General features: G+C 40.2%; 1 protein-coding gene across 1 annotated transcript; it reads right to left on the bottom strand.

Moving 5' to 3' along the window:
• Positions 1-608: 608 nt before the first annotated feature.
• On the bottom strand, positions 609-8,148 carry LOC136052121 (snaclec bothroinsularin subunit beta-like). The gene is made up of 6 exons (XM_065741992.1): positions 8,104-8,148; positions 5,781-5,872; positions 3,934-4,148; positions 2,059-2,190; positions 930-1,065; positions 609-836 (listed from the first exon to the last, which is right to left on the bottom strand). The coding sequence occupies exons 2-6, from the start codon at positions 5,836-5,838 to the stop codon at positions 754-756; spliced, it is 624 nt and encodes a 207-aa protein (XP_065598064.1). The 5' UTR covers positions 5,839-5,872; positions 8,104-8,148; the 3' UTR covers positions 609-753.
• Positions 8,149-10,965: the final 2,817 nt, after the last annotated feature.

The following is a 10,965-nucleotide window of genomic DNA, read 5'->3' as shown; positions in this document are numbered from 1 at the left end:
GCTAGCAAGGGAAAGTAATTTAAAATATGAGCTTGCAACTCGCTGATGTAGTCCACAGCAATAGAAGTACTTAACAACTAAGAAAAGGAAAGTGAAAGTATTTGCCTTTGGATCATACTGAGACTTTAGAAAACTTTAACCATGATAGCAAGGTTTTGTTTCAGTCAATGAGGTATCATCCTATACAGTTCACAAAGTGGTGCACCGCCTCCTGGGCCCAGAGGTACTCATAGCTTCTCCCTGTGAATTTGGGCTTCGTCTTATGGCTATATCAGTTTATTGAACTAGCATTTATCTACTGAAATATTGAAGATATTCAGTTTATTTTACTTGGATCTATTTGACATGAAGAAAGAAAAAATATCTAGGATTTAAAATGTATTACTTGGCATGATTAAATGGTGAAATGAGTAAAGTTTTAATGCATGACTGGTAATTATTTAATAATTAAAGAGCTCTTATGAATATTCTTGAACACCCTGTGGAAAAGCTAAACGGTATGCTGATTTCATCAAGCAATCAAATAAAATCAGAATTTATTTTTGTAGGATCATTTTAAAGATAGTCTGCAGGAACGTCACCACAATAATGCGAACAGAACAGAAATGTCACTTGCTATAATACCTCTTCTTTTTTAGTATAAGACTTTGATTTTTCCATGCAAAAGATTTTTCTGCTCTAAAGGATTTCAGGTGAACTCTATTCCAAATGCCACAGCAGCCAGTCAGGCTTCATCACTGGTTCGGTGACAGGTTAAGGGTGGACCAGGTTTGGTTTGTAAGTGCAGATAAATGGTAGCCTCTGGCTGCAGGGGGATCTGTCCCATTGAGCCTCTCCTGGAAACAGACAAAGGGTGATCACAAAGGAAAATCATGAAATCAATTCAAGATCAACTACGGGAATTGTAAATCATCCCAGGTTTTCCTTACCTCCAATATTGACCATCAGGCAAATTTTTATGTTAAACAGGTTGTTAATTAGTCGTCCAACAGCATGGAAAATGGATGACAGAGGCCTCTGTACAAAGGATATCAGAGACCCATCACTCCATTTCAACAATGAACCCTGCGGACAAAAAAGAAAAAGTCCAGAAGTTTAATGGGAACTTCAGGTTGCTGCTAAATTGTGAAAGTAGTTTGGTACGGTTGTATATTTACTGACATGGAAAAAGGAATGAGTGGGGGCTCTCCTCCATATGGATGTCGAAAGAGTTATTGCTTGTGGGGATATCACTGTTCTGTAGAACAGCATGAATAATTCATTTTTAATTCCATATTAGATTAATTTCACCTCATCCTCTGTTCGTGAATTGTCCTCAAATAAATTGTAATTTTCTTGAATATATTTGTTATTCAGAACAGACAATAGCACTCATGAGTAATTCATTGCAGGTAGGTGACATTCAGATTTTGAGACACTCAGGATGGACACACGAGACATTTGTGCACCCTGTTACATGCTGAAACTTACATAAACAAGTTTCTACTTCTAACAGGCACTTACAAATCTGAATTTCACTTGCTTTTACCATTCTAAAATGCTAATTTAAAATTCATAATATCAGCAAAAGCACTGGCTTTTTTTTTTATTATTATTCATTGGCTGGAATACTGGCATTCTGAACAAATTCATTATAAGAATCCGAATGAATATATCCATTTATAGAACCAAGACGAATCTACTGTCCTGACATTCTGCTAAACTGAGATTAAATAGAGAAATTATTACCCACCATCCATCCTATTCTCTGAGATTTGTACCTCTGCTCTCCTTTTATAGGTGGAATTTAATTGGAGTATGATGTTAATAAGAGTTTATCCCTTCATTTTTTTTCCCTCCAATTCCTATCTTTCCCCATCCTCCAGAATCATTGAAAGAATATAACATGAATATTTTATACTTCTTTTAGTTTTGATGAGGCTGAAAATATTTTCTCTGGCAACAAAGGGAAGACCTTCAGTTGAAAGCAAAAGTATTTTTTTATAATAGATTTGTAAGTTGAGTCCTGAAGTTCTTTTGACTGATGTTCATTTTCATTTCTGTTCCTGGTATACTTGCCTTTTGGTAAGTTCCTCCTGTCCAGAACTGGGTACTCTTGTGTCCCTGAGAAAGTCTACGAAGAAATTCATTCTGTTCTGCACTGGTGATGCTGGTTAGGTGACCTCCTGTACTTATAGCCGAACACGTTTTCTGTACAGGAGAGAGTTAAACATGGTAAATATAAAATGGCTGCAGCTTTGTCATGACAAGCTTTCTGAATAGGAAATGGGAACGGGCAATAAGAGAAATCATAGAATCACAAGATTGGAAACGACCTATAAGATCATCTAGTCCAATTGTTTTCTCATTACCACTGATACCACAGGCTACTAAACCGTATCTCACAGCTCCTCATCCAGACACCTCTTGAATACTTCCAGCCACAGCAACTTCACGAAAGTCTGAGAAAGGGAAATCTAAGAGAAGTAGAAATGTGAAGTGACAGGAAAATCTGATGAAAGTTTACTCTTTCAAATAATGAGAAATCAAAGGTAGATAGAAAAAGAGAGGAACAGAGAGAAGGGATTCTCAATAAAATTAAAGGTCTGAACAATGGGATCCAAGTGAGTAGGGCATACAGTACAGCCAGTTAAATGGGCTTTCTGTACAGTCAGTGGAAATTAGGAAGTGTCTCCAAACTGCAAGAAATAAACTGAAGGGAGTTAGGATGAAGTGACTGTCACTGGACAGAATTTACTGAGCAACGCAGCATAGGTATCTCCATATTTTTGATAGCTAAACGCAGGCAAAATGCACTGTACAATGAAACTAAATGCAAAAATACTGATGAGAAGAAATGGACATTTTGGACTAGCTGGTCCAAATAGATAATATTTACAGTGTTTCTTCCTTGTGTTCCCAGCTGGATGGGAAATGGAGTGGACAGCAACAGTGCTCCACTCTTGAGTTTCTCTAAATTCAACTCAAAGAGCTTGATTTGCATTTGATAAACAAGGATACTTTTCTCTGCACCTTGAAGCAAGAGCACTGTAGCTGGTGTTTAGGCTCAGGTGAAAACTCTTCTCAACATCCTGAGGCATTTAAATTTCATGTGCTCCTGTAGACAGGGCTTGAGAGGAATATGACATGCCATGGTAAACTTTTATGGAAATGTTTGTTTTACTCCTGAAAGGCACAGCAAGTAACAGGTGCAGGGCTTCAAATTGTAGGGACCATTTGATGTAATCTGGGCAGGCAGCAAAGTGAGTCAGAATGTCTGTTAGGAAGTATCACAAAGTGGAAAAAAGGTTCACTGCTCACAAAAGATTTGATAAATCATGGCCAAAGATCAAACCCAGTAGAAATGATGTTGTGTGCCACAAGGGAAGCAGAGGGAGAAATATTTCAACTAGAACTCATTAGTTTGGTGCCCTCTTACAATCAACAATCCCCAAGAATCCCCTTGACTTCTCTTTACTGGTGTATTTATTCCTATACTCCCCAGGGAAGTGGTGGAGTCACCATTCCTGGATGTCTTCAAGAAACATGTAGATATGGCATTGAGGGAAATAATTTAGTGGGCAGTATAGTGGTAGGTGGTTGGACTATTAGAGGTCTTTTCCAACTGTTATGGTTCCATTATTATAGAGCACGAGGAAAATAGACCCCAAGCTCAAAAAACTCAAAGAGGATACAGGGAGAGATGAGAAATAGCAACTTCAGAAGGTCTGTGTTCCAAGCAGGAGGTAGTTAATTGTAGGAGTATGTCATTTTGTGAAGCAGAGTACAACTAATCTCATCAGGAGCACTGAGATGAATATCGGGTACTTTTGGTCAACACTAGTACATTACAGCAGCAGCAGAAAGGGAAGAAAAAAAAGTTAGGTACAAGAAAGATGACTGTGGGAAGCAGAGAAGAAATGATAAACACTTCTGTTTTGAGTAACCTGGTACCTCAGCTTCCGTCCATGTCATTCTCTCTTGAATAAACACATAACAGAGGCCTTTGTAACTAATCCAGCCTTTCTGGCACCGACTTTGGCAGATCTGTTTTGCAGATGAGTCTTCTTGAGATGGGTTAGGAATTATGTTATGTTCAGGCTTAAGTCTGTCAAAAACATCAAACAAGAACCGAGCATTGCGATGCTTGTCTGTGGAGTTGCCAGCACCTGAAAGAAACATAGAATAAAGTCAAAAGAGAAGTCTCACTCATCTTTCCAGGAAGGAAAATATTATTTCCCCATAATCTCTTGAATCAACTACGCTGAGTTCAACATTTCATAGGGGCATTCACTAAAGTGAAACTACAATATGAAGGACATTCAAACACATTACTTTTCTGTATTTCCTTTTTTTTTTTACAGGAAATGTAAAATATCAGCATGTAGAGAGCACTAATTTAAGATTCAGATGCCTTTCAAGGTATAAGCAGAATCAACTTGCTGCTGTCATTAAAGGGTCTGGTGGGTGCAGCAGTACTTTAGCTATCTATTTCAATGTATGGTGCAATGCATCACATTTGCGGATCTGTCCCTGGAGACACAGCAGCAGGTTCAGTAGGCCAGCTCTGAAAGGTGTGCAAGACTCTATGGATTCCCAAGAGTCATCAGAGTGTGGCTTGACTGGCTTGAAATGTAGTGTATTAGTCTCTCTTTGCTGGGGAGAGCCTATTTCTGCAATAGTAATAGGGATTTCAGGCTGGTGCATCACATTGCTTTAGAGGAGAACAAAATACATCTGTCAGACCTGAATTAAGATGGATTTTGTTGAAAGTTCTTGGAATTGATTTCTTTCCAGTTTCCTTATTGGTAAGTAGTCAGCAGAGTTGGGTTCAACTTACAAAATATCATTGATTTCTCTCCCCAAACCACAGATGATTCAGCTTGTAATTTCCTCTACAATTATAGAGCAGGTCTCCTTAGAAACTACTTGTATCCATTCAAAGTTTCATCTTGTGGAAACCACATTTCCCCTCTCTTTGGACAGACGTGCTTGGCACTAGTCCAGACCAAAGGAAAAAAAAAAAAAGAAAAAAGAAGGTATGATAAATATTTTCCCCCCCAGACCCTCTTTTCTGCTTCCTGAAAGGAGATTCATGGCATTACAGTTTCAGCACTCCCTGTGTGCTTTTGGATCTCTGACCATCCCAGGCAGTGAGGCTAAGCTAGATATTCCTGATGCAGAGGCATGTTGCAGTCTTTCTCCTCTAGGACAGAACAGGGCACAAAACAGTGGGCCCATATTCTGCCCTGATACAGTGTCATGCTACCAAAGTCTAGCCAAGCCAAGGAGATGGCACAATTGACTCTGACTTGTCTGGAAGTCATACATTGCTCCTTATGTAGAACTTCAGCAACACACAGGGGAAGTCTCCACCTTCTCTTGGCGTTCTCTGTGACCTTCAAAGTAACCCATTCCTGTGCAGGGAGTCCCTGCCATGGAAAGAGCTTGGCTTCTGGGTTTGAGAGTAAGAGTGTCAGATAAACCACAGGATCTGGTCTGGACAGATAAATCACAGGAGCTAATGACAGTTTGCAGAGCTTTGCAAGGGAGAATCTTGCACCATGGCAAGGTCACATGCAGAGTGTCTCTAACCTTTGTTTTTTCCTCAGTACTTTTCTGAAAAGGTCGAGATGACATTAAACTCATTTTATATTTAGAAAAATACCTCAGATCTTCAACCTTAATGCCTGTTCTGGCAACAGAGGCAAAAAGTTGAAGAAAGGAGTCGTTTTTTAAAAACATATATATATATATATATTTACAGAATCAGACATACAACTGAATTGTGTTAAGCTCACCTTCTGAGCCGGAGAGAGCTAAGGCTCCAAAAAGGAGAAAAAGAAACAGTTGGGCCATTGTCAGGAGACCTGCTGGTCCTGCTGCCTGTGACCTGTAAACAACAGAAGGTGGTCAGTGTGGTACTTAAATGCTGGTGGAAGCTGGGAACAGGAAAGATCTGCCACCCCATGAAAAAGGCTTGCAGCGATGTATTTCTCTGCTCTATGGATAGCGTGCACGTGAAGCGGACTGAGAAGCTCAGGGCCTAAAGCACTGTGGTCAGTGACAAAAAGTTCAGCTGGAGGAAAGTGACCTGCAGTGTATGTCCCCAGGGTAAATACTGCTGCCAATACTGGTGAAGATCTTTGTTAATGGCCTTTGTGATGGGACACAGTGTACCACCCGCAACTTCACAGATGATGTAAAACTAGAGGGAGTAGTTGACATGCCAAATGGTTGTGCTGCCTTTTAAAGGAATCTCAGGGGGCCGAAGGAATGGGTACACAGGAACCTCATGGACTCCAACAATGCAAATGCCAGGTCTTGCCTCTGGTGAGGACTAACCCCAGGCACCAGTACAGGCTGGGAGCCAACTATCTGGAAAGCAGCTCTGCAAAGGAGGACCTGGTGGACAACAAGCTGACTACGAGCCATCTATGTGCCCTAAAAACCGAGGACAACTGCTTCCAGGGTTTCATTAGAAAAAGAATAACAAGCAAGTTGAGGGAACTAATAATACTCCTCTGTTTAGTTCTAGTGCTGGGCTCTCCAGTACAAGATAATCATGGACATAGTGGAATGAGTCCAGCAAAGAACTGATGACAAAGTGACTGAATCATCTTTTGTATGAGATGAGAAAGATGGGACTGTTCAGCCTGGAGAAGAGAAGGTTCTGGGGAAACCTCATTGTGGCCTTTCAGTATTTAAAAGAGGTTTACAATCCAGGAAAGAGATTGATTTTTTTCATGTTCTGATTATAAGGGGGAATAGTTTTAAACTAAAAGAGGGGAGATTTGAATTACATATTAGGAGAAAATTTTTTACACAGAGGATGGAGAGGCATTGGATCAGAGGAGCTGTGGATGCTCCATCCTTGGAGACATTTGAGGCCAGGTTGGATGGGGCCCTGGGCAACCTGAGTTGGTGGGTGGCAACCCTGCCTATAAGCCTACAGCAGGGGTGCTGAAGCTGGTTGGGCTTTAAGGTCCCTTCCAACCCAAATCATTCTATGAATCTATGATTCTGACTCCTTCCTGTTGGAAGTCGTCCCTCTCAATCCACTTTATCCTTGCTTCTTTCTGCTTACTTTGGTAATTCATTTCCTGCTCCTTTTCTTACATCATATATGGCAAATTCATTACCCCTACATCACTTTAGAATGATGTTCAGTTCACCCATCAAAATTTCATTTTTTGTTAGATTTTTCTTCCCTTTTTTCAGCATAGATTTTCTATTTCCCAATTGTTCTGTTTCTCGTTTGCTTTAGTGCACACTTGAAGAGTTACTTATCCATCTTCCCTCCTTATTTTTTTAACCATTTTTCACATTTCTTGTTTTAGTAAATCAGCTCTGAAGAGCATGAACAGAATGAAGGAGAATGAACAGAAAGTAAAACAGCCCTGGCACGGTTGCTTTGGAAGAATTAAAAGAATACCTCCAGACTTACTGCAGTGCATACAGTTAAGGATGCAACAAATAAGGACAGAATTGATGTAGAAGAATTGAAAGCAGCAGCAGAAGGTTGAACTTAATTCATTCAACATTGCTGACAAAAAGAAGAATAGACCTGAAATGCCACTGCTATGAGGAATTGAGAGATTTTGATGGACCTCAGATTGAGTTAACAGAAATCACTTGGTTCCTACACAGAACAAATCCAAGATAGTCCCAGTTTGCACATATTTTGACCTTTACTCTTCTATAGAAAACCCCTAGAGTGATTTCATTTCAGTTGTTGTGGTGGTTTTGAATTGGCAGTTGAGTAAAGAAGATTGAAAGCACACTTATTGTGAAATTGAAATCACACCTATTGCATGGAGGAGTTACATCCAAATTACTAAAGTGATAGAAAAATGTAAGGAATAGATAACAAAAGAAAATGATACCTCTGTACAACAGAAAGTGTCATGTATGTATAAATACGTTTTCATATAGCATACACACTCTTGTGAACACACATTTATAATTGTAAACTTAGATGAGCATATATATGCAGACATAAAGGTATGTAACAGCTATGCAGAGAGAGAGACTAAAAATGTCAAATGAGTATTAAAATCCACCCACTTTGCTAATAATCTGGGGCAGTTCTAAGGAAAAATGGTAAAAAGAAGAGGTAGATACCAGTTTTATGGATGTGTGTTCCTCTTCCCTTTAATTCCTTCCTCCTCTTCTCTTTAGGGCAGAAATCTTTGTCCTTGAGGTATTTATATTATGCCAAGTTTTGCTAGCACGGTTCTTTGGCCTGGTAAATGAAACCACCTCCAGTATTATCCCTGACAGCTTTTGCTGTGGGAGTGTTGTCCCTCAAACATGGGTGGGTGGGATCTGCTTTTTGCCATACTTTGTGTACACTGATTGAAATGTCTGTGTATATTAGGGCCTTAATCTGAAACACACCCTTAATCTGGGCAATTAAGTGAGAAGTCACGTGGCTTTGCAGGGCAAATTCCTATCTCAGCACTAGAGGCAGTGGGGCTGTGCAGCACCCAGTGAAGGGCTGAGAGGATTCTATGGAAATACCATTACTGAACAAAACCTGATCACCCTGACATCATTAGTCAGTATGTAAATATGTTTTCTGTGGCTAGACAGTCATGTGAATGGAGTATCACTTAAGCAATTGTGTGCATGTGCTCCATTTGTGCTCTGTTGTGAACAGGTACCTGTTCATCCCTGTGTTGGCCGCAGGGCAATACCTGACAGGGACTTTGCATAAACTATCCCTGTGGGAATATATTTACATAAGGCTGGTATTGAGTTCCTCTGGTAAAACCGTGTTTTATGGGACAAAGCTGAGAATCTTTTCAAGCTCTATTAAATTTACATAGGCTCCTACCCATTTCTTAAGTCCTGTTCAAACATCCTCATGTACAACAAATATCTTCCCTGGTGCCTGAAAAAAAACCCCTGACGCATAGCACACATTTGCACCAATGCACTTATATAAAATCCAAATATTTAGTAAAGAGGCTGAAATGACCTCCATTCTTCCTCTAGACAAATACAGGCCTACCACTGCTAGGCGCAGTAAAAAAAACATTCCTTAAAATTGTTCTTCACTCTCTGTCAGGTGTGGGATATATTTTGATGAGACACACTTTTCAGAGACTCTGCAGGCTGGAATGCAGATCATTCTTAGGAGAGGTGATGTTGCTGTTTTTCATTAGTTTGTTCCACAAACACCAAGATCCATGAGCCCAGCAGCTTCTTGGAATGTTCTCTGGAAGCCTACTCAGGCTCATCACCCAGAACAGTAGGTATACACAGTGCAAGAGAATAAAATCTAAAAGCACATGGGGAAACACTTTCTAGGTGAACTTCCTTATGTAGTGACTGTAAAACTGCACTTGACTTCAGAAAGCTGCTTCATCTTGCTAGTAATACAATGCAATGCAACATACTCTTTGCTTCGGCTATGTGCTTAACTCCTACAAGCGCTGATAGATTTCATCATCTCTTTTCATTTCGTCCTTAAATAATCTGTGAACTAACTGTGATCATGCCCCATACATTCATTACCCTGTACTATTTGCTGCATCTTTTTGACAAATAGAATCCATGCAGAGATGATTTTTGAAGGCTGAGCAGGAGTTTCACTGGGAGAATCAGAGCAGTCAGTTGCATTGCAAAGCAGCAAAAATGTGGTCATCCAAAACAGTGCAAAGGCTGAGGTTGTGCAAAACACTTAGATCAGTTCCCAGAGCTTTCTGTCACACTTTCTATCTGCCCCTGTTCCCCTTCTCTCTCCCTCTTCTCCTGTGTTGCTAGCATATTTGTCAGCAGAATGGAAATGATACTGTTCCTGGGGAGAAATAGAATTTAATATTAATACTATCTCCTATGGAAAAGTGAATGGTGAGTCAAAAATGAATAGAGTTTGTTTTATGTGTAAAGTCTTTCTTTCTGCAAGGTAACTCAAAGCACAGCACTGTGAATTTATTGCTACCAACTCTGGTGGCTGTGTAGCCAGACACAGCAGGTTTTGTGCATTAAGCAGTAATGTCTCATTAGCAGGAGTTTCACTAACAAAGAAATAGGGGAGAAATGCTCATCAGAGCCTTTCTCCGTGAGCAGCATTTGATACAAGTGTCGCAAGGGGCTCTGAATGCACACTGGGCTGAAATCAGGTAGGATCACCTCAATTAAATGGACCCAGCTTTCCTTTTTGCCTTTCCAGCCTTCGGTGCCTTCCTGTTTCTTTTCATTCCTCCTCAAAATGCAGCTACCTCCTCTCCACGGCAGTGACCTCTATGTCCATGTTGCCCTTCTTGTTTTCAAACAAGATGGTTTAATACAATTTAAAATGTCAGAATTTGATGGTCCAAAGCTCAAAGTGAGCAGCTTTGTCTGTTTGTAAGAAAGCTACCTTTCCCCTCAGAGACCTTTCTATCATCTCTCACTGTATTTGCAATGTGTCCTGCCATGTCCTGATAGCATGCCCTGCCAGATGCAGTTATAAGGAGCTGGTGCTTTGCCATACTTCAATTCCCCATGGGGAAGGTGGTGTAAGTAAATAAGGATGACAGGATCTTCCTCTGAGATTGTTAGTTGGACTGAGATTAGTGTATTCTCTGAAAACTGCTGTAAGCTTCCTCCACGGAAAATAAGGAACTATAATTCTTTTCAACTCTGAACCACAAAAGAAGAGAATCAGAAGGAATTAAGAACTGAATCTGTCCTATGGTGGTTTTTAAAGGGTTCCAGTCTGCAACTCCTAGGATAAATTATTTTCACAGTATTAGTTTTAGCTAGTTTATGTTCTCCTTTTCCCAGATGCTCTGATCATATTCCTGGTGTATATGGCTCTGTTCTCTGCCTTATTTTAGGGAGGGACAGGCATTTCACCACCTTTTTCTCTGTAACAGCAGTTTACCCTATCCTTCCACTTTTGGTAGCAAACCTACTGAGGTATGCTCCATCTCTGGAGTTCAGGTTGGATGAGGGCCTAGGAAGCCTGATCTAGTGGATGGCAATTCTGCCACA

The sequence above is a fragment of the Cyrtonyx montezumae genome, unplaced genomic scaffold (genome assembly GCF_038088225.1).
Source record: "Cyrtonyx montezumae isolate F1298 unplaced genomic scaffold, pur_monq_1.0 scaffold_3, whole genome shotgun sequence".
Lineage (NCBI taxonomy): Eukaryota > Metazoa > Chordata > Aves > Galliformes > Odontophoridae > Cyrtonyx > Cyrtonyx montezumae.
This window is presented reverse-complemented; position numbering and strand designations above follow the sequence as displayed.

Coding starts and splice junctions, on each gene's coding strand:
- LOC136052121 (XM_065741992.1), bottom strand. CDS start 5,838: ATGGCCCAACTGTTTCTTTTTCTCCTTTTTGGAGCCTTAGCTCTCTCC. Junction 4,149..5,780: donor AGCTCTCTCCGGCTCAGAAG/GTGAGCTTAACA, acceptor TGTTTCTTTCAG/GTGCTGGCAACTCCACAGAC. Junction 837..929: donor CCTGATGGTCAATATTGGAG/GTAAGGAAAACC, acceptor GTCTGTTTCCAG/GAGAGGCTCAATGGGACAGA.